General features: G+C 32.9%; 1 protein-coding gene across 3 annotated transcripts; it reads right to left on the bottom strand.

The window, feature by feature from the left end:
- Nucleotides 1–323: 323 nt before the first annotated feature.
- LOC145725453 (cytochrome P450 6a2-like) lies at nucleotides 324–7,453 on the bottom strand. Of its 3 annotated transcripts, none has more exons than XM_081974229.1 (4): nucleotides 7,309–7,453; nucleotides 904–1,973; nucleotides 602–847; nucleotides 324–548 (listed from the first exon to the last, which is right to left on the bottom strand). In XM_081974229.1, exons 2-4 carry the CDS (start codon nucleotides 1,952–1,954, stop codon nucleotides 385–387), a joined length of 1,461 nt encoding a protein of 486 aa, XP_081830355.1. In that variant the 5' UTR covers nucleotides 1,955–1,973; nucleotides 7,309–7,453; the 3' UTR covers nucleotides 324–384. The 3 variants fall into 3 exon arrangements, with proteins under 3 accessions (XP_081830355.1, XP_081830346.1, XP_081830364.1); XM_081974220.1 differs by lacking the exon at nucleotides 7,309–7,453 and adding an exon at nucleotides 3,705–3,859; XM_081974238.1 differs by lacking the exon at nucleotides 7,309–7,453 and adding an exon at nucleotides 3,705–3,809 and having other exon boundaries at nucleotides 904–1,968.
- Nucleotides 7,454–24,499: the final 17,046 nt, after the last annotated feature.

The raw sequence follows: 24,499 nt of genomic DNA, 5'->3' as shown, positions 1-24,499 counted from the left end.
GACCGTAAAAAAACTCAAAATATTTATCTAGAACTACTCTTTTACCCCTCCTAAGCTGCAACACGATTAAACAAGAACAGTGTGTCTCAGAAACAAAAAAAAATTAAATTTGAAACTAACGCTCTTCTAGTTGTTAACGCGTTTACCCGGTTCTAGGTGGTGAACCAGTAGACAACTGAGGGCAGAAAACAATTCAAATCATTTTTGATCTCTTGAAAAATGTCCATAACTCTAACCGTTTGGGAGATACCATTATCGGTTATTTTTTAGATTTTAAAAGCTGTAAAAGCCCAAAATGTTTGTCTCAAACTACTCAAAAACAATATTTTAAAGTAACTTTAATTTGACATAATATTATTAAGAATACAATTGTTTTATTGTTTTTCAAAGCTCTACAGCCTTAATCCAAATTCCTCCCTTGGGAGTTAGCAAAATACTCCCCCCTTCCACCTCAACAGGCAACTTGGTTCTATCACTTGGAGAAAACTTGAAGTGCTTAACTAGAGCGGTTAAACCCATTTTAGCTTGTAAAAGCCCAAATCGATATCCTAAAAATGCGTTTTTTAACTAAATTTGAAAAGTATGAATGAAAGTATTCTACCTATGCACATTCGAGGTCCTTCACCAAAAGGTATGAAGCTGAATTCAGGTCTGGAAGAATGACTTTTAAACCTATCTGGATCAAACTGATCGGGGTTTGGGTAAAATTCTGGGTCTGAGTGAATTCCCAAAATTGGTATGTTTAATACAGTGCCCTGGTCTATAGTGATATCAGTACCAGGTACCTTATAGTTTTTGGTGCATATTCTAGGCAGAACTGGTACTGGTGGATGTTTCCTTAAAGTTTCTACACCAAAAGTGCAATTAAGTTTTGTACAATTATTCTAATTAAAGTTTGAGTACCTTTAACAACCATATCCAGGTACCTCATTTTAGAAACAGCTTCATAACACAACTTTCCTCCGTTTTCTTCCATAACCTCTTCAATCTCATTTCTTAACTGACTCTGAACATCTTCGTTGTGGGCTAGTTCAAGTAAGGCAAAACTCATAGTGGTGGCGGAAGTTTCAAAACCAGCAAAAAAGAATATAAAGCACTGAGCTATGATATCATTGTGCGATAAACCGTCATTAGTTTGACGTCTCTGCATCAAAAGCAACTCTAATAGATCTTTTCGTGGAGTTGATTGGTTGTCTCTACACTTGATAGTTTCTGTCATTAATTTGGTAAAGTATTCACTGACTTGGAGACCAAAATCTTTGAATCCCAAGTTTCCTAAAAGGTTCCAAGGCAACAGAAATTTGAGTCCCAAACCAACTCCGTTAGGTTCCAAAACTTTGGTGGCATATTTTCTGAAGTCGCTATCATTATTTTCTAAAGCGTTACACTCAATTCCTAATGCACAACTTCCAATAACATCAATTGTAAAACGTTGCAATATTTCAGTCATATTGATGGATGTGCTAGAAGTTTGCATTTTTACCAGTTTAACCAAACCTACAGTTTTCTGATCTACAATTTCAAACATGAGTTTCATTTTACTTGAAGTGAAACTGGGCGACAGTTTTTCTTTTAGTTTTTTCCAATTATCACCGTCCAGATTGAACAGGTTCATACTTAAAATGTCTTTAGGATGGTGATAGGTGCCGTGTGATGAAAAACTGTCGAAATCCGTTTGAAGAATTCTCTTAACTAGTGCCGGCTCTATTGGAACGTAGACAGGGGATAGAAAAATGTAGATTCCTCCATGTTTTGCACCCATTTTCTTTAAGTTTCTGTAATAATCCAGGCTGCATTGTCCTAATGATGCTTGTTTAGTGACTAATTTTTTAACGTGACCAAACAGGAACTCTGGGCTTGTAACTGGTAGTTTTTTGCGTTGCCAGTAAGTTTGTAACCAGATGATGTACAAGTAGAAAGAGGAGACAATGCAAATTAAGACTATAAGAAACATGTTGTCCAGAAGTTCTGTGCTGAAAAATATAAAAAAATAGTGAGTATTGGTAGATAAAAGCTGAAAAATACTGTCAGCATCTAACATGCAATAATTTAATAGCGGACGTAATAGTGGATAGATATATGGAAAAAGTTACGCACAAAGCCGCGTAGCGGCGAGGGTATAATTCCATGAGTGCGTAAAATGCCTTAGAGCACGTGTTACGTACTATACTTTACCTAGGACCAAATGGAAAGTCCTGTTTTCGCAATTCATATAACTCAGAGTAACTTTTCATTAAAAAAAGTATATTTTCAACGTATTGACATCCTATTTGTACTAATCATAGGGCCACTAAAGAAAAAAATAATAACGTTATAAAAAAATTTACAAATCATGTTACTTAAATAATTATTAAAGTTGTTCTTGAAATAATTATTTAAGGTGACATTGCAGTTATTAAGAAGAAAGAAAAAACTTTCAGTAATATTACTTGATGTGTTTGCTATTGCAGATAAATATTCTAGACAAAGTGATAAAGGACGAAATGTAAACAAAATCAATTTTTCCCAGCATTAGAGCGATAGTTTGTGACCGATCTTAAAACTGTGCGCTTTTTTTACAGCTGTGCGTTTTTTTACAACTGTTCATTACATAACGAAAAACTATGCGTAAATAGCTATTTACACTGAGGTCGCAGGTAATTAGTATATTACGTAACTAGTGCTGTAAGAGTGACGAATTTAACTCATTCTAAACGTAAAAACTGTCATGTGACGTTATAGATTACATTTTAGCCTTAAATATAGTCATGTGATTGTTTGCTTGTTAATTTGTCTTAAAACATTTACCTGTCTATTACCTTGTTACATCATACTATTTTATCTGGTTTTTCGCATATATGTTTTAATTTTTAACTTTCAATGCCATTTATAAATAAACTATAAATACATGTTTACGAAAAGCCTGAAAGTAATTACACCTACCAGTTTATAATTAATGCACTATATGCTCTTAACTACAATTAAAATATGTGCGTTTAGTAGTCATCTTAAATTTTGTTTTTCCAATTTTTACGTATAAAGTGACACTTTGCAAAACTGTTGACACGTTGATATAAACTTGTACTTTTCGAAACTCTTCAGGAAATTTAAAATTTGTCAATCACTTCTTGCTTCAACAGTTTATACAACTTTGAATTAAAAGGGAATATTGCGTGAAATAAATAGCATTTTCCTATTTTTCTAGTCTTTAATTGTGTAACCTTGGGGGCATATTCTTGAAAGCTGGGAACGGAATTCTCAAGAGAAGTGTTGATAGAATGTGACAGAAGAAGCTGACAATGGCGGGTTCCTGTCACATTCTACAGGCCTTTCGCTTGATAATTCCCTTCCCTCGTATCAAGAATACGCACCCTGATGGAACATACATGCACAAATATTCCACTTTTCTAAAACAAATAATAAATATTTTTTCTGATCAATTCACCGACATGATACCGTATACACAATTTAACTACAAACACAAAATATGCATGAAAATGTTTATGAGGCAACTAATAAACGCTTACTTCCAATATATTTGCATTCAAATGAAACATGCATCTCAAATCAACGGTTGGTATAATTGGTTGGCTTTCAAGCCAGGAAAATGAAGACATAAAATATGTTACCGTATATGATGAAAAAGCCCGACAAAAACGTGACGACGAGTAGATTTTTTCAAATGTAAAAAGGTAATTGGTAAGTCGTCCGATTGAAGTACGTACCGTTCGGTTGTGGTGCACGCAGTAAATATCACTACGAACTGTATTAATGAGTAATGATGCACGACCGAGTCGAGCACACAAAATCATTAGTAACAAATAGCAATAATAATGCTCGCAATGATATATGTCGAGTACTAGATCGTAATCATATCGTGCTTTGAACTAGAATTGTTTTCCAGTACATACGACTTGATTGTTTGCTTTTTTTGCGACTATGTTCCTGAATCCTTCTCTCTACAATAGCAGGAGTTATTGTTTAAATATATTTGGTGCATACGACGGTTAAATTATTTGTGTAACATAACCTATATAGACGTTTGAAAAATAACATTTTTCTAATTTTGGCATATAAAGTGACACTTTTCAAAACTGATTAGAGTGACAAAACGTTTTACTTTATGTAACTAGTTACATAAAGTATCACTTTATGTAACTAGTTATGAAAAGTTCATTTCATCACTCCCTGTTTTATGCATTTCCGTAGAAACATATGGGCGACATCCATCATAACATGTCGTTGTCACTGTTTATACAAGGTGCTATGAAAGTGAATATTTGTGTTAAATCACTTTAAAAGATGGTTTTTACCGCTTTGTGGTCAAAATTAGAAAAAATTATGTATGCAACACGTTTCGAAAATGTCTTATTGTGTAACTCATTCAAATTGTAGGACCTCGCTGCGCTCGCCCTACAAACATTCATTCGTTACACAAAATCGATCTTTTCGTAACTGGTTACATAAATAGCTATTTCACAATTTAAACTGTGATAGCTCTTACAAATGAAGAGAGACTATTAACTTTTTTTGAGATCTATCACCCGGTAACATTTTTAATTTTGAGAAGTTCTACAACTAGCTAAGTGTGGCTGATTCTAAAATGTTGATGATGTGATCCATTGGCAAAAACCACTTAACTGAGAAGTTCAATTTCATTGATTTAAAATCTGTTAGAGGCAATTCCTAACTGGTTTCTGACTGAAAACTCGCGTGACATTGACATCTTTTGACTAATCTCTAATAGCATGACCTTTCTTACGATTTAAATTGACGTAACCGTCATTTCTCGCCTCTGTTAAGCACGTCTGTTAAATGTTAATGGTTACTGTGACAGATCGTGCAAAAAAATGTCACAGTCAAAGTAACAACTTGCTCCGCCATATTGAAATTTACGCACGTCGTTTATTACAAGCTAGGCTATCCATCTTTTTAATCACCTGTTTGGACGTTGCCGTATTGACAAATTCCTCCTTTAAACCTCAAAATATGTATCTTTCATTAAGCAATTATAAATGAAAATGAGAAAACTACATTGTTTTGAAAAAAAACATTCTAAGAATCTCACATGTTTTGCATGCAATAAATGCTTTTTTTTCGAAATCTGTATAATTCATCGGTCCGTTTATTACTGCAACAAACAATACACCAGGTTCACATCTGCTCGTGGAAGATGTGGCAACATAGATAGGGCACAGTCCCAACTGACAGTCGGCTAAACCTTCTAAACAACATTTTGAGGTTAGGAATTTTAAAAAGTTTGAAACTTAATTTAGGGTTGTTTAAGTTTATTAATTAGTGTTGTTATTGCGAGACCTTCGTAGAATTTAAGATTTTTCTTCACCAAACTAGAAAACTTGCAACATTTGGTGGTAAACAAAGACGGAAAGTTCCAATCAAACTTTGGCTTGGGAACAACAACCACATTCAATTTAAATTATCTGGAAAGAACATCACAGATAGGTGCATTCAAACGAGTCATTAACAGCCCAATACCAACGTTTCAAGAATTATTCCATAAAATTTGGAAGAAAGGAAAGGCAATGTGTCTATCCTGGGGACTATTAAATCCTAATGCAGTGTTTTAACTTATAACAACAGAATTGTTGGTGTTTTAAGAACTTGCTTCTTGGTTTTGTGATATAGATTGCTTATTTATTTCCTTTTGTAAATTAACCCAGCATTAAATACATATCAATTTGGTTTTGTTGTGTGATTTATTTAACATGTTTTTTCAATTTCAGTTCAATTTATTGTAAGAGCAGGTAGGTACCTCAGTTAAAGAAATTATCTAAAACTAGACTTCTTAGATAAAAAAGAAAATTGAGTATACTTTTTAAAGATTTTATTTGTATATTTCATAATGTGTAAATAATACAATTAAAATAGTATTTTAACCTACTATCTGATGTAAAAGTATTTAACAGTAGCACCGTCTGTTTCTAGCTTGTATCTTTCTAATATTACCTGAAACTTATTAGAAATTTGTTTTTTCAACACTCTGCATATGAATTTTGACAACACCATTATAACCATAGCTTCAAACACCTTTTGTTTAGAGTCTTTTAGAGCAATTGATAATGGGACTTTTTAAATTTGGACCCTTTCAAAGCATGATAAACAAACTCCAGATTAGGCAAGGTACCTGAAACATAAGCTATTTAGTATTAGCAGCTCATTAATACCTCTACCAGAGTCCTTTTTATAGTATTAGGTAAATCACCTTGTCAGCTTCTGCTAAATATGTACACCTTTACTCTATATCCATGTTTCTTCGAGAACCACTGGCTTGAATAAACTTGGTTTTTGTAGTGTTCTTGTAAAAACTCTTCTTGGGAGTAAGTAAATATATGGGCTGTTTCATTGTGACAGTGTTTTCTATTAGAAAAGGCATCCTTTTCTGTTCCACAAACTCTAGTTCCTTCCGAATGTTTCACTGGGCCCCTTGATAGTTGTAAAGTGTATTAAGAAGGTGAAATTTTCAAAACTGACTACCGAAACACACACACATTATCTAGTCTCACACGTAGTATCGCAGTTAAAAACAAGTTAAAACAAAATACTCCTTAAAATATTGTAAAATACACATTTTACACAAAAATAAAAAATGTCTCTTTGTTTACTTTTTGTCAACAATGGCCGCCGATTTTCCGAGCCTTGTCGTCCTGATTCATTGCCGACGTGACTAGATGACGTCAAAATTCTATCGCGCTCGGAACGCATGTAATAGACAAAAAAGGCAAATGATGACGTAACCGCCACGGGAAAGTAAATGGACCATACGTACAAATCTAAAGAAATTTTTGGAAATACCAACAACTGCCGTTATATGTCAAATCATATTTGTGGTATGTAATCTACTTGAAGAAGTAATTTCCAGTTTTCCATTTCAATTTCATTCGTAAGTGCACTTCCGATTCGGTACTGAGCGGGCTTGAAAATTAAAAGCTCGTGAAGCTGTAAAAACAGTAATATGACCGAATGAAATACTATATTATTTTATGTGAGCCGCGGTCGTATCTGCAAGAGATCTCATTAGAACCATCGGATGGCCACTGTCGGTACATCGATGGACGTACCAGTCCCTGCAAGCAGTAAGTTACGAAAAAATTAGAGCAGTACACGTTTCCTCTGTACTAGTTAGTTATAATTGATATGCTATATAATACTTAAGATAGTATTTTTTAGGTTTTTACCTTATCTTCTACAGTCATTTTTACATTCATTTCATAAAACCTATACTATTAGGTATTAGATATTATGTGACATATAGGTATGTCACACATTGTTACGTCAACACATTTTACTTTGATTTTTGCCATAGCTTACCTTATTTTTTTCACCAGGATTAAGTGCTATTCGAACACTATGAACCAAAGTAGGTACTATATTACATTTAAATTGACATTGTTGTTCTGGTAAGTACTGATATCAAAATTAGAATTCATTTTAAGTACGTTATAGAGATTAAATTTATCTCTGTCTGTTGGGTTCGTGTAGATTGTTGACTATAGTCCAATAAATGTTTTAATTATTAATGCATTTATACAGGATGTGCTATAAGTTATGATACATTTTTTTTTTTCTATTTTTTTACCAGAAAAAACGATTAAAAAGTCTGACGACACAATGATTGCTTAATTATCCTATAACACGTATTACCATAGCAGCTAAAATACATGGAATATAGAAACTAATAAATTTATTATAGAACTTGAAGAAAATAATAAACTAAATTTTTTTAGATATTACTCTACATCAAAAAAAATTTTACAAGTTAATAATAAGTAGAGTCCGGATTAAAAAGCACTAAAATCGTGAAAAAAACACTTAAAAAGCAAAATTTTTTTTTCCTCAAATAAGCATAAAAATCTGTAGAAAAGCTTTACAGAAGCACTCTTTCAGAGATGCAAAATTTTTTAAGTCCAGTTTAAGAATTGAAGCATTTAAACTGCTTTAAAAGTATACGGAAGATTTTGACCGTTTTCGAAAATTTCAAAATTTCTTTTAACTACTTGAGAAGCATTTGGAATGATTTAGAGGCATTTGGAAACTAGGCAAAGGCTTCTAGACTAGTTGAAGAGCATTTGGAATCTTTTAGACGGTTCTAAAAGCAGCAGGAGCATTTGGAAGGTTGCACACCCCGTATGCAAACAACTGTATTGAAGTTCAAACGTTACGTAGTTTGGTTTAGTGGTCCATTAAGAACAATTTTGCACTGTTGTAATTTTTATGTAAATCTGATGGTTTTCGAAATATTTACTAAAAACCACTTTAATTCAGTAGGCGGTCATTTGGACAAAATTTCGGTGCTTTTTTCCAAAAAACTACGAATAACTTGATTATTTGAAACGTTCCGTATAGACACAATATGATCGGAAGTAGCTAATGATTAGAGCTATCACGTGACGTTGAGCGGTTACTGCTAACTTTCCCAGTCTCGCCGCTAGAGAATCCCGCTTTAAATATCTCGAAAACGGTTTGAGTTAGCAGGGTGAAATTTTCAGCATGTCGTATGCCCCTTCAATGAGATGCAACTTTCATTAAATATAACATTTTACGTACAACGCACCGGTCTACCTTGAAACGTAAAAAACTCGATTTTTTTAAATTTTTAAAGGGTAAACTTTGTTTGGAAAATTTTAGAATTTTTAAAATTTCTTGTCTTTAACTGCCTTAGTTAGATTAGGTTAATGGTAAAAATGTGACCTAAAATGTCATTTGTCAAAATATAATTTTTAAGGGTGTTGAAAACTGTCAAAAATGTTCTAATTTCAAAGTCAGTGACAAAATGGCCGCAGTCTCAGCAAAACGGACACCAGATTCGTGTTCTCCATTAGTTAAAATGGCCCTTTTAGACTACTTTAGGAGCATTTGGAACGTTTTTGAACAGTTTAAAGAGCATTGAAGGTTCTGGACTGCTTTTAAGGCATTTGAAACCTTGTAGACGGTTCTAGAAACTTTAGGAAGCTCTTGAACTGCTCTAGAAGCATACGGAAGCTTTTAGAGAGTCTTTAAATCTTTTGAGAGCTTTTATAATTAAGTTGAAAAGCATTTGGAAGCTTTTAAACTGTTCTAAAAGCTTTTGGAAGCTTCTAAGCTGTTTTGTAAGCTTTTGCATAGTGATTTGGAATGTTTTTACATTTTTTAGACTACTTCGAAGCATTTGCAAATAATTTGGTCAGTTTATATTTGTAAATTTATACTTACCCATTTTGCAATAGATAATTGGTGTAATGTTTTTGTCTCTCAGAAACCTTAAATATCTTTATAGCTATTGCAATTGTAGCAGCATATATATATAATATAAACCATCTTTATTTCCGAGGAAAAAGGCTATCGACCTACCGGTCTTTCTGCCAATGTTACAGAAACAAAACTTATGTACTAAATACTTGTTAAAAAAAAAATATATATAATGTTTTACAAAGAAAAGGTTAAATAAAATTAATAGTTCGTTTTTTTTTAGGTAAAATGTTCCAACAGAGTATATTGAGGAAAGGCGTAGCGAGATTGTCTATTTGGTCTTGTGAGGGAGATGGGGTTTATAATTGTCCAGTTGTGGGGGTTGCCTTTCCATTTTGCCTCTAGTTTCGTTAATCGTTCTGTTATTTTTGTCATTTGTGTCCGTTCGTAGAGTAATTCGTTGGTTGGGTTATGTAGCGGGTTTTGAGGATGTCTAATCTTGGTTACTAGTCTAAGTGCAATTTGTTCTGTAGTTTGTATGTGTTTTTTTGTTTTGCTATTGTAGCATTGTAGCAGCAAATAAGCACAAAAATCTAAATTAGGCACAAAAACAAGAAAAAAGCAAAAAATGCATGAACAAATCTGTCAAATGACGTGTTTTAGCGTAAATCGTTCACATTGGATGTCAAAAGTTGGTTGCTTTTATTATTGTATATAAAAAGCAAAATTCCTAGATATCCGGACTCTAATATAAGCTTTGAGAATACAAAAATTATTAAATTTGAAACACACAACAGAAAAGATAGGAAACTTTCTAAAAACTTTACGCTGGTGCAAGATTTACAAAAAACAACACAAGTCTAGTAAACATAGACTTAGCAGGCCCCTGAAACCAAAATACTTAAAAAAAAAGATATTGTTGAGTTTTTTTTTATCATCTTTTCACAGTTATCAAAAATGTATGTATTACGGTTTGGCCAGACGTGTCTATGTTAATAATAACTTTTTTTCTTAAAATTGGTCAGAGATACACCTTTTAAACTTTGTACAAGTACACGGTGGCCAACTAAGAATGCGAGGTACTATATCTAGGAAACAAAATTAATCTAAAATTAATATTTTCGTGATTTCAGCGTTGCCGCATCTACATGAAGTCAGTGGCAACAACGGATTTTCGTTCGACAACCCTAGTAACTGATTTAATGTTTATACTTACTGTTCAGCTTCAAATATTTGTATTTTATTAAATAACATAAAAATTTGGATAATTTGCAGAAAGTCGTACAAAAAATAGTGTAAGCATCACGAACAGTAACAGTCTTACTGATCTCAGAAAAATTAGAGTAAGTAACACTTACTTACTGTTCCTGATACTTAATATACTATTTAAGACAACCTGTCATTTCTATAAAATAAGATATACATCAAAGAATTTAACTGCAAATCTCGAGATATTTTTTAGAGAAAAGAGTCGCACTTTTATAGATTATAACTTGTTAGTGTAAAATAATTCGTTCCTTTCAAATCTATATATCAAATTTAGACACGGTACTTTATTAAAAAATAATGCAAGCTTTTTTGTTAAATGTGATGTGTGATTAGAGCCATCTATATAAGTTAACTAGATATTTGTCAGGTTTGTTATGTGAGCCTTTGAATTCGTTATAAGCATGTCTTCAAATTATTCAAATGCATTAAACAGTTTCCTCCCTTTATATTAATTTAATGTTTCTTATTTTATTGCTTCAATTCTTTTTATTAGTTGCCTTCCGAAACTATTATCCGACTAAATGGGCATTTTGTCTTCATAAAAGAAAGAAAAAAAAACCAAAACAAACACACGGTCCGATATATTATAAAGCTACGTACCCGCACGACTTTTGTATAAAACTCTGTGGGAATTTTCTTCAACTCTAAATTATATGTTAATAATTTAAGAACGGAGAGTAGAATGACGATGGCACCGAGATAACTTCATGCTTCATATATCTCATTGGAGGTATAATTTTGTGCGTGCACATTCCTCAGTATTTCTGAACAATAACGTCCTAGCCATATCTCATACGTGATCTGGCAAACGTCATTACGGTAAAGCACGTGTGTTTCTACCATCGACCATCTAAACCCAAAGAGTTTTCATAAATAACAGTCTAAACTGACATTTATGAAACTATAAGGTTAAGCTTAATTCAGAACTATAACAGAAAACCGAACATTTTGTATTGATTTGATTAAAAGTTTCCGTTACCAATAGGCTAATCACTAATCAGTACCACACATCAGTCCTGATTAATAGTATTGTAGCAATGTAAAAGGATTCTTCCTGGTATATTAACAATAGAGAGCATATTATTGGGATTACCACACACTGTTTTCAGTTTAGTACGTTGATGGAACACCCACTCGGTATTATGCTGGTTTTATGCAAGAAGAATCCATGGTACTGCACCCATTTACTGACCTCCGGCTACTTGCCGACCTCCCACTGTACGTACCTTCTATTTAGATGATCTTAAAAAGTTAATATATTGTAATAAATAATTATTATTTCTTTGTGAATTCCATTAAATCATCCAGACAATGTAGTTCCTATTGAAATGCACATAATGTTTTGTATAAAATCAGATAAAGGCAAGTTTGTCAATCATATGAAGACACTAATATTAATTTTCTTTTTATTTTTTAGGTAAAAACTATGTGATTAGAGAAAGAGACCGCTTGTCATAAATCTAATATGTTGTTTAGATACATTGTCTGAAGACAAAATGTATTAGAAAAATATGTTGTATTTTGCTTAAACATTGCTTTTTATCTCATTTAAGAAAGTAGTGGAGATAACACATATTCAGCGTTTCCGAGTTCCTGGGGTTACAGTTTGATAAAGTAAAAAAATTCAAATTTATTAAGTACCTAAACATTTAACAAAAAAATTAGAATTTTGCGAAAGAAAAGAGAATGACAAGATCGAATCAACAATCGTCAACTGTACAGGGTGAGTCAACGATAGAGTAAAGTTGATTATTTCACTTGTGCTTATCTCTAACCGTTTTTGACATATTATTTTTTGAAAATAACAAATTTAAGACTTTGTAGGGCTATAGCTCTCAAACGGATCGAGTCAGAACAAAAAGGATTGCATGTTCCTATCTTAACTTTTCATGCCCTATCTAACCTTGGTATTTTTTAAATTTGACAGTTGTCAAAAAATCTTAAGAGTAAAAAAAATTACAGCATGAAGAACATTTATATTCAAAAATTAATATGTCAAAAACGGTTAGAGATAAGCATAGGACATGTTATATAAAATATGTTTATGATAACATAGAGAACCCAAATATGTATAAATATACAAGGTGTTCCATTAAAAAAAAAGTAGTTATACTTGCCACGCTTTATTGGACCACCGGGTATACTCAGAAATAATTTTAAACTATGCACCTGAACATTCTCTAAAACTTTTGTAAGCGATATTTTGTCCTAAATTTCGACACAAGTGAACTTTACTCTATCGTTGACTCACCCTGTACATTTTTCCAGGTAAACAATAATGTTGACTCTTTTTGACAATTTTTGGAAAAAATATCTGGTCTGACTTAAAAGAGAGATGACGTTGTCATTGTTTAAGAACATGGACTCATTCTACGTTTAAAAAAATCTTGTTTTTTTTAAGTTTCAATATTTCAAATATTCAAGTAGCAATTTGGAGACCATCTCAGTTCTATATCGCCTTCATTAGGTTTGCTCAAAAGGTGGAAGATTTACAGACCACTTGCCACCACATCGTGATTACTATTAAATGTCAAGTGTAGTTCGCCGATCAAACTAATTATCTATTGTGGGCCGATACTCGGGGCGCACCTTGGGGACAGTGGGAGGCCGCCTCACTTCCCTCCTCCCGCAATCATCCGCGCTTCCCTTTATTCCTGGTCCTCTGACATGTGATGAATCGGGCATGAAATTGGAAACACTCCATAAATTAATTTGGACGACGTTCGGGTGTTTGACCAAAAGTGGGACAGGCTTTTCGCTTCTTGCTGAGTAGTTTTGATTAAACTTCATTTGTCATTTCGAGTGTTCGGTAACAACTTTTTGTTCCTTAAAAAATCCAGGCTGGAAATAAGTTGATCCTGGTCTTATATACCGGAAGGAAAACAAGTTTAGACCATCACGTCAATGAGTTATAGTTAGAGTCCGGATTTCTAGTAATGTTGCTGTTTGACAACCAATGTGAAAGATTTACGCAAAAACACGTCATTTTGACAGATTTTTTTGCTTCTTTCTCCTTTGTGTGGTTAATTTAGTTTTTTGTGCTTATTTGCTGCTATTTTTTGTATGGTTTTGTTTTGTATAGATTAATTTACAATTGCAATAATTATATAGAGATATTGAAACCTTCTGAGAGACAAAAACATACCAATTATCTGTTGCAACATGGTTAAGTATTAATTTACAAATTTAAACTGACCAAATAACTTCCAAATGCTCTGAAGTAGTCTAAAAAAAATGTAAAAACATTCCAAAACACTATAAAAGCTCCAAAATGAAGACTAGAAACTTCAAAAAGCTTTACAGAAATGCTCAAAAAACTTCAAAAAGCTTTACAAAATGCTTCTAAAGCAGTCGAAAGCCTTCCAAAACAGTCTAGAAGCTTCCAAAAGCTTTTAGAACACTGTAAAGGCTTCCAAATGACCTTCAACTAGTCTAGAAGCTCTCCATAAGTTCCATCTCCATAAGTTTGTAGAACCGTCCATAAGTTTTCAATTGCTTTAAAAGCAGTCCAATGCTTTTTAAACTCTCCAAAAACCTTCCAAATGCTCCTAAAGTAGCCTAAAAATAATTCAAAATACTACAGAAACTTTAAATTGCTTCTAAAGTAGTCGAAGGCCTTTCAAAAGCTTTTAGAACAGTATAGAAGCTCTCAAAATATTTCATCATTCAGTCTAAAAGTTTCCTTTTCCTCTTAGAGCAGTTTAAAAGTTTCTATAACCGTCTACAAGGATTAAAACTTCTTAAAAGCAGTCCAGAACTTTCAATGCTCCTAGAAGTAGTCTAAAACGATTTCAAAACACTATAGAAACTCCAAAATGTTCCTAAAACAGTCGGAAGCCTTTAAAAACAATCTAGAAACTTCCAAAAGCTTTTAGAACACTCTATAGGCTTCTAAATGATCTTCAACTAGTCTAGAAGCTCTCAAAAAATATCAAGGTAGTCTAAAAGCTTCCGTATGCTTCTAAAGCAGTTTAAAAGCTTCCATAAGTTTGTAGAACCGTCCATAAGTTTTCAAATGCTTTAAAAGCAGTCCAATGCTTTTTAAACTCTCCAAAAACCTTCTAAATGTTCCTAAACTAGTCTAAAAAGAATTCAAAATACTACAGAAACTTTAAAATGCTTCTAAAACAGTAGAACGCTTTCCAAAGTTTTTAGAACAGTCTAGAAGCTTTCAAAATATTATAATATTTCATCATTCAGTCTAAAAGTTTCCTCTTAGAGCAGTTTAAAAGTTTCTAGAACCGTCTACAAGGATTAAAATGCCATAAAATCAGTCCAGAATCTTCAATGCTCGTAGAAGTAGTCTGAAAAGATATCAAGACTCTACAGAAACTCCAAAATATTCCTAAAACAGTCGGAAGCCTTTCAAAACCATCTAGAACCTTCCAAAAGCTTTTAGCTCAATACTCTTCAACTAGTCTAGAAGCTCCCAAAAGTCCGTCTAAAAATTTTCTCCCAGAAGCTCCCAAAAAAACCGTCTAAAAATGTTCAAATGCCTCTAAAGCATTCCAGAACCTTCAATATTCACGATTTTAGTGCTTTTTAATCCCGACTCTAGTTATAGCAAATGCTAATAATTAGGACGTTGGAACGAATGGAGAATGTAAAATTGCTGTCAGACATTGACAGTTCGTATCACCGCCATGTTGATCGTTACAGAGGTCTAGTTTTGACCACTGTAATCATCACACAAACTAAATACCCGAGCGTTTGGCTGGGATCGTTTATCCCTGACTACTTTGACTAGGGAGCACATTTCTGAACGATTTTGGACTCTTCGGAATAATGGGCAATAAATAAATACAAACAAAATTGTCATGTCCGTCAGTGGTATGTTTTACGAAATCATAAAGTGCATCAGCATAGTTGATAAAACATTCAGGTAAGGCAATATCTTCGCATTGGGTATTGATAACTCACTTGCAGATCCCACATTTATACTGCATTATTTAAAAAAAAAACAAAATTAAAACACAAATAATTTCAGTTTAGTCCTAAATTTAGTGTTTCAAAATCAATTTGAATATCAAAATCAATTGAAATCAATTGAAATACTTTCTGGAATATCACAATTGTTATCAAAATTGTGGTAAGGTATAATTATTTCGCCGTTTTTTATTGAAGTCCAAATTTGAATAACCTGTTCAGTTCGAGGTGACACAGTTATTAAATTTTGGGAATTTTTTAGTTTATGATATGATATTTTTATTTTAGTATAAAGAGTTATTAAGAAATTCCTTCAAAATCGACATTAGCTTTTAACTGTTTGAGGATGTGTAAACCAATATGTCCATTAAATAATTCATGAAATTTAAATAGATAAAATTTCAATTTAAAATTTTCTGGTAGATTGAAAATTTTAGGTGCAGGTATTATTGCACTGTAATCATTCTGAGATTGATTGAAAACTGTTGATACAATAAATGGATCGTTTACTATAGAATTTGGAAAAAACCTAAATGCAATTTCAGGGTCAATGAATGACTTTGTTGAGCCGGAATCAATGAGCACTCTAATATACTCAGGAAAAATTAAAATTTTTGAGGCGTTTGTGGTGATATTACGTTGTTCATTCTCGAGAGGCATGAAATTGAATATATATTGAAAAATTTTAATTTACAATTTCATTGTCAATTTCACAGGTATTTTGGTTAAACTGTCTTTTGGTTAACTTATCTCTTTCTTCATCATAAAAATATGCATATTGATCAGAAACTGCTCCGGTAAACTGTTCTTCCATGTTATTTACTTGTTGAATTTCTGTGTTATATAACTCCTCAGAAATAAAATTCTGGTGTGCAGGTGGGTTATAAGAAGTGGAAGGTTGAGGAAAACGTGAAAAACGAATGATTGAATAACTATTTCTAGTGCATAAACTCATTGGAATTGGTTTGTCAAGTTGTCTATTTGGATTAGGTTTAAACACATTTGTATTACGAATTGAATTGGAATTTTGAGGTCTTGGTGAGCCAAATACTTGAGAATTGGTAAAATATCTTTGAGGCCTCATTGAAGGTCTGAGCTGTATTGGAATTGGACCAGTGGGAAATGAATTTTGCATTCTGGTCAAATTATTTCCATTATTAAAAGGAAAGTTTATTGGGAAACTACTGTGTCTTTGAATTGGTTGATTTTTCTTTATGTGTGGGCGTGCTGGTGTCATATTTTGAGCATTTGATCCAAAAGAATTCTTAATAGGTGGTTTGAAGGAAGGATTTTGGAAATAATGAGCATTATCTTTGGCCAACACGTACTGTAAAGCTTCGCTAAGAGAAACAGGTTTTATACATCTTAATGTTGTCGCTAGCGGTTCTCTTAATCCAAAAAGGAATGTCTTATGAGCCAGATTTTGATATAGATCTCGTTTTAATTGTTTAGCTAAACCAGTAGTTTCATGAAGATCAATGTATGCACACAATAAGTTCAAAATATTTAAAATTCTATCGTAAAAATGTTGAGGAGGTTCCTGAGGATTTTGCCTCATCATACCAAGATCGCGATTCAGACAGCCTTCGTCTCTTTGGTCTCCAAAATTTCGAGTCAATGTACTTTTTACATCATACCAAGTAGCTACGTTTTGTATATTAATAACTAACTTAGCATTTGATTGTAGTTTCGAAATGAACGAATTTAGCAGATAGACATTTTTAAAGCTTCCGGGATTTGCTTTATCATAGCATTCATTTATAATGGCTTCACAAACTGCTAAGTATCTATTCAGATCGTTCGGGTTTCCATCGAAAACAGGAACACATTTGAGATATTCAGAGTTAAATGCTTGCGACATATTTGCTTCTAAATTACTATCTTGGTTACTATTTTGTGAAAATGTATTTGTAACGTTTGATAAAACGGATGGTTTTTAAAGAAATATCATATTTATGACTAACTGTTTCAAAAATTTGAGAGTCGGTTTCAAGTGAATCTTCGGTTTCAGAATCGGAAGACATCAAACAATTGTACTTACATAAAACAAACAATCAATATCTTCATTACGTTTAGTATTGTACTATAAGGCTAACGGTCTAAATTTGGCAATGGAGTCCTCTTCTAAACGTTATCATTGCGGAGCTGGACGAATTGGTTCCAAGTCCCAGTCTTCTTAAATGGCTGCTGCGTCTTCGATAGATCCAACACACCACGGCACGGAAAGTCTCAAAAATTCGATATTCGGTAAATCGTTACACACGAAAGTCTATCGTTCGATACGATCGACCCCAAATATCCTACCGACTGCGCCAAATAACTGTCATGCACCAGAAGACTTCTTTTTAAAAAACTTTAATAATACCAAAAGATACAGATAAATAATATGTCTTAACTAGATTAATAAATTTTACCGACTAACTAGAAAAAATATTGAAATGACCAATGTCCGCACTGACTGTGGAGGGTTAGCGTACTGAGCGGTGAGATAATTCACTTCTTTTATTGAATCTGAGTCAGTACCTTTCTGTTACACAACATTTTACTATGAAATATATGAGACGTATTCTAACCAGCAAGAGTGTGGTTTCACACAACTTAATTTGGACACAACAAAAAGATAACCTTAATTTTTTTTTTTTTTTTTAACGTGTTTGTTTAATAAAATTGCCCTGATAATGTCCAAAGTAACCAACCATAGAGTTTTGGGCACAACAAAGCGCACTCTTTCTGTTCGCTTCGATTGTTTCTGAACGACTAAGAGCCAAACTAAGACCGCACAGAGTAGAGTAAAAAAGTAGTATTTCTGAACGGTGCTGGGATAAGAAAACGCTCTCTTTTCAGTCGAAGCGTTGTTTCTGAACGAACCCCTGTGCTTTTAAAACACAGACAGTTGTAGCATTTACTAACAGTTAGACAGTTCACGAAATTTGCTATTTTAAATTTGATACCTCATAACTCTGCCATTTTGACAATTACGGAGATCTAGTTTTGACCGAGTTACGGACTGTCAAAGTGTCAAACTCTATTTAACTTTCGATAACGAGTTATAAGTTATATAAGTTTGTTAAATTAGGAAAGTAACATTCAAAATACAGTAACAAAAGAAAGAATGATGAAATTAAAAAGTTTCATAAAATTTGAAAGCGTAATGACGTACAGTCTCATTAGAAAATCTATAGTGATGATTTAAAAAAATTTTGACTGGTATTCATGAAAAAAAAGACGAAAAACAGAATAATTACCGACCCCAAAGCAATGCGTACACAAAAATCTTCCTCCTTGGGCGAAACAAAACGAAAAGCGACGTGGAGAAATAGACCGGGCGGTAGGGGTGGTAAATTTATAAAAGGGTTGAAACCCGTTTTTGTTCCTATCGGCTTTCTTCTCCTTACTTTGTAAGTGGAAGCGTCTACATACATTATTGTCATTTCTCATTTAGGACGATTATCATTAAAAATATTAATGGTCCAACATTCTTCAAGCAAGTCTTAATTTATTTAGGGAAAATTTTGTATACGTACTTTTCTTGGGATGAATAATGGCTTCGAGATTTTACTCCGCTTTCGCAGCGCCTGTGTGTGATTTAAAATTTTCCTGGGCCGGGGATTTGCGAGCCTTGTTTTGTTGGGAAGCGTCAATTTATCCGATTATTTTTGCGTATATTTGCATCACTTAAGAATGAATTTTCACACTTTTAAATCGAATACGAAATTAAAAGAAAATACCTACGTGCATATTGATCGATTTTTCCATCGGGGATGTTAACATGCCCACTCACATTATATCACTCCTATCAGTCTTTAGGGAGTTATCTTATTTGTGCTTTGTTTTATAAGAATATCTTTCGGTTGCAGCCTGACAAGAACACTTCTAACGTCAGCCACAATACCTCTTTAATCAAGTGAGCGCCCAAGATATGTTTATGCCGTATTGTAATTGTGACGCAGTTTATTTTATGGAAAACTGACAAAGGAATTTGTAAACCTCCACTTAAAAGCGGTTGTGTGGGGTTGAAACTCGCTTTGTCAGTTGAAGTTTTACGAGAAACCCTTTTTGTTATACCTTGGTATGATAATTAAACGTTTAAATGCCAATTGTGAGATTTTTCTTAAACGATTTATATGTTTTGTATGCATATCATACAATGGTCAAGGTCGGTTAAAGTTTACCAAAGTTAATTATGTCAAAAAATTCAGAACACGCAATTACCCAGTTCTGCTTCATCTACATTTTCTTATCTTCAGTGTGTGCACATTTTACATTTTTGGTCCTCTTGCTCTTCATTCTTCAGTTATGTGTGTTATTTACAAAGCTCCACTTATAAATATGAAAAAAAAGAAGAGAAACAGTTATTTTAAATGATGGCTAACTCTCTCTAGTTTACCTTTTGATTTTTGTGAAGATAAAACACAACAGCTTTTAAATCACCATAATTGCAAATAAAACACATGGTAGAACAAAAAATTACCTGATTAGTTATCTACTAAAGAAAAATAGTCATATTGTTTTATTCACTTGAAGAATTCGTTCCAAATATTGGCGATCATCCTGGATATGATGACTTTGTTCTTTGTTGACTAGTTTTTGAGAACCATGTTCTTTAGTTGTTAAGCCATTATATTCTTTTTCTTCCGACGGTAATTTACCATAAACTTTCCTTTGGAGAAAGGATTTTTAAAGTGAATTTTCTTTCGTTCTTCATTATATGTCCGAGGTATTCAAGCTTTCTTCTCTTGATGGTGTTCATTACTTACAAGTTCTTCTTCATTCTTTCCATCACTGCCGTGTTGGTCTCTCTGATCACCCATGATATTCTAAGCATCCTCCTGTAAAGACACATTTCATCCCAGTTGAGGGCGGCCCTTGCTTTCTCTATTCTACACCTGAATGGTCCCAGTTATCATTGATCATAGTTGAAATTTGCTTCTCTGTCTATTGGTGTATTGTTGATCGTTAAGCCGTATCTTCCACCAGTTTCTCTACTGATTACCATGAATTGGTTTTACTTGCTAATGTTAATTTTTAAGCCCTATTGGGTGCGTATTCTTGACACGATGGAAATGAATTATCAAGAGAAAGACCTGTAGAATGTGACAGGAAACCCGCCATTGTCAGCTTTCTCTGTCACATTCTATCAACACTTCTCTTGAGAATTCCGTTCCCTGCTTTCAAGAATTAGGCCCCTGACGTCTCTTATTTTGTTCATTAAGTCGTTAATTTTTTTCAGTGAAAACCACTGCATCATCTGCATACCTGGATCTTGTTCATTTGTTTTCCATTCAGCAAAATTCCAATTTCCGGTATTCGCAAAGGCCTCTTTAAAAATTTTCTCTGAGTAGAGATTAAATATGAGTGGCAACAGAATACAGCACTGCCTGTCTTTTCGAAGAAAGTTTGCCTACTGTTCGTTGATCTAATTCGTTCTAGTAAAGGTTTCGAATGATTCTTAGATCTTGATCATCCATCCCCGAATTCATCATGACGTCTATCATCTTTTCGTGTTTTATTCTATCGAACGGTAATTTATAAAACAGGCAAAAATATTACAGTTCATATCCCTACAGCGCTGGAACAATACCTTTAGACAGAAAAGTGCATCTCTTGTACCAATGCCCTTCATAAATCCAAACTGTGTATGTGACTCTCGCTCGCAAATCCCATAAATTCTTTAATAAATTATTTTGAGAAACAGCTTTAGCATGTGACTTATAAGACTAATTTGGTAACATTATAAGGTCAGTGGGGCCTCTCTCATCAAAAAACAACATATGTTTTATAATTATACTTCTTCCAAGTTTCTATAATATTTTTTCTGTCCTCAATCAGCTCTCCTGCAGCATTTACAAGTTTTCCCACATTTTTTTAAAACTTTTCTGTACCTTTTCTTACTTTTCTATGTATGGACTTGAATTCATCGAATTTGCGTTGCAAAACTTCTATTTCCTGGCATTTCTCATCCAATTCTTTTTGTTTGGTCTCACGATTTTCATCTGTATGTCCCTTTGTATATTGTTCTTCCATCAGTAACAAAATTTTTTCTTTCATCCATGATTTTTGTTTCGCTCCTTCATTATTCAGGTACCAATGTTTGACATTAAATGTTGTTTCAGCAAGTTTCATTAGTTCTTCTTCTGTGTTATCAGTCTCCTCTGCAATCAGTCTGCATTTGTCGTTTTTTACTTAGTTCCTTTCTGTGTCAAAGTTTCCTAAGATTATATTTTGGCTGTTTTGTTTTAGGTTTAATCTTAATTATAAGTCAATACTATTTTAAACATTATTGAATTCACTATTTTTATTCTTCATAAAAAAAATAAAAGTTGATGACGATTTCTAAGAAACAAAACGGTAGGCAAATATCATAAACCCTAGCTGGTAGAGCTTGAAAAGATGCAATGAAAAAGTATTTTTATTTTCTGATACATTTTGAAAAATAAATAATAACGAGAATTCCGAAAATCACATTCTTCTAAATATTAATAAAAACTTTTTTAAATTTATCCGATTTTGAATCTGTTACAAGGATTTCCATGCAGTGCATCTTTATCTTAAACAGCTGGTATACAAGGTGCATATATACGTCCAGGATAAGGAGGGCCACTATGGGGATCTTGAAAACGGTTAGAGATAAAGATTTGTTTAAATAAAAGTTGCGTTTCTGTGGATGTGGTGGGTATTTAAGACTTTTTTAACTACTTTTAGAAATTTAAATTGACCAATAGTAGCGTCTGATTTCCCATTTTTCATAAATTTATCTTTAGAATAAAATTATTCCAAAGTACAAGTACTAGCCATAATAAAAAAAAACACTTTTTTACTTCAGTTTAAAGTTTCTTTACTTAACTTTTTATTTGTACTTTATTGCTTCAGTTTTCCATTTATAACTAACCCCTTGATCGTATCAGTACTAACTCAATATTCGATTGCGAAAGTTAATGCTAAGACGAACGAACAATACCTCGTTAAAGTTCAGGCAAGGCTTAAACATAATAACATATTTCAATTTTCTGGAGGAGGCAAAATTGAAAAATAATACCATTCGAGTCTTCATAAGTCAGGCAAGAATCTAACAGTTTAACGAATATTTGTCAACAAAGGTCCGAAAAAAAAACTGGAAAACTAATTTCCATTCAACACAAAAGTATAATAAAGGGGTTGTTTTGTATCGGTTATGGGGTATAAGTAATAAGGTTCGTCGAGGGGTTTCCCGCATATCGATTGTGACCGTCTTCTAGTTAACCCAGCAACACGCCAGCATCTTGTTTGATGTAATATATTTTTTAATGCCCCTTGTGATTATCGAAATGTTTGAAATTGTATTATTGTAAACTCGTTCCACCACCACGTGGGGCGCCAGTGGCCGGATTGTGCGACAGACACCTGCGAGGCGCATTAATTAAAAACCCCGCCTAGCGCCGCGCCCCTTATAGTCCGGGCAAATTTTCCATCAAAACGGAAATAACAATAATTTTTATCAAGTGGAAATAATTATGTCCAAATAAAATTAAATGTGAAATTACAAATTAAGTATTGTTTTTGTTAGTTAATGGTTTTTGTAACAATACTCTACCAAGATCCGTTTTATGGAAAAACCCGTAATGACCATAATTTTGAAAATTATACCGGAAGTAAATAAATGCCAACACTCTGTATATTGTTTCTTTTCCTGAATTCTATGATCTCTTGATCACTTGATTCTATTTTGTCCGGTTACAATGTTGCCAAACCGACAATTTATCTAATTTTTTACGAAATTTTTTTGAAACGTTTCCAATTTGTCCAGTTTAGATAAAATTAACCATAACCTCAATTCTACATTTATTGCCAAAATTACACTTTTTCTCGCATTTTGTACACAATTTTTGCCAAATCAATGATTTTTATAAAAATAAATTAATTGACAATTTTTCTAATTATTTAAGAAATTTTTGTAACATCCATTATCGTGAAATCGAACAATAACCACATTTCTACAATGTAGCCAAGCTGACACTTTGTTTCTGTTTAAACGTTGCCAAATCGTCCACTTTAAGAAAAACGTGCAATACACACATTTCTACAGCGTGGCCAAACTGACCCTTTGTTTAATTTTTTTTTAATTAACTGATTAACTTGCAAATAATCCTATATTTACATCGTCACCTATTTTCAAAAAAACGAACAATATCCAAATTTTTACAACGATACCAATTTTTCTAATTTTCTACGAAATTTCTGGAACGTTGACAAATCGATCAATTTTGTAATAACGAACAATAATATGTCCGCAGTGTTGTCAAACTGACAATTATTCTAATCTAGTACGACAACGTTTTTCAACGTTGCCAGATTCATTTTTAAAAGAACGAATAATAATCACATTTCTACAGAGTTGGCAAACTGACGTTTGAAGTTTTCCTAATTTTGAACAAACTTTCGCAACGTTGCCAAGTCATCTATTTTCGTAGAAATAAACAGTAGGTACCTCTTCTAGTAGGTACATTTCTACAATGTTGCCAAACTATAATTTTTTTAAATTTGTATTAAAATTTTTTGTGACGTTGCCAAATTGTTCACTTTAAGAAGAACGAACCATAACCACATTTCTACAACGTTTTCAAATTGACAATTTTTCTAATTTTGTACAAAATTTATTATTATGTTGGCAAATCGTCCATTTTCGTGTAAGTGAACAACTGACGTTTGAAGTTTTCCTAATTTTGAACAAACTTTCGTAACGTTGCCAAGTCATCTATTTTCGTAGAAACAAACCGGACCCACATTTCTACAATGTTGCCAAACTAGAATTTATTTTAAATTTGTACAAAATTTTTTGTGACTTTGCCAAATCGTGTAAATGAACAATAATCACATTTCTACAACGTTGCAAAACTGTCACTTTTTATATATAATTTTGCAACAGCCAAATCTTCCTTTTTAGGAAAAACCATCTTCAATTTGGTTTTAACGCAACACTGTCAAACAATAATCACATTTGTCCAATGTTGCCAAACTGACAATTTTCCTAATTTTGTACAAAATTTTTTCAACGTTTCCAAATCAAACATTTTTTAAAAACTAGAAATATTCACATTTGTTCAACGTTGCCAAACTGTAGCTTTTTTCTAATTTTGTACAAATTCTTTTGCAACGTTGACAA

This window comes from Ips typographus, linkage group LG1 (assembly GCF_016097725.1).
Source record: "Ips typographus isolate SLU linkage group LG1, UJ_Ityp_2.0, whole genome shotgun sequence".
NCBI lineage: Eukaryota > Metazoa > Arthropoda > Insecta > Coleoptera > Curculionidae > Ips > Ips typographus.
Note: the sequence above shows the minus strand (reverse complement) of the source record. Positions and strands in the feature narration are given on the sequence as shown.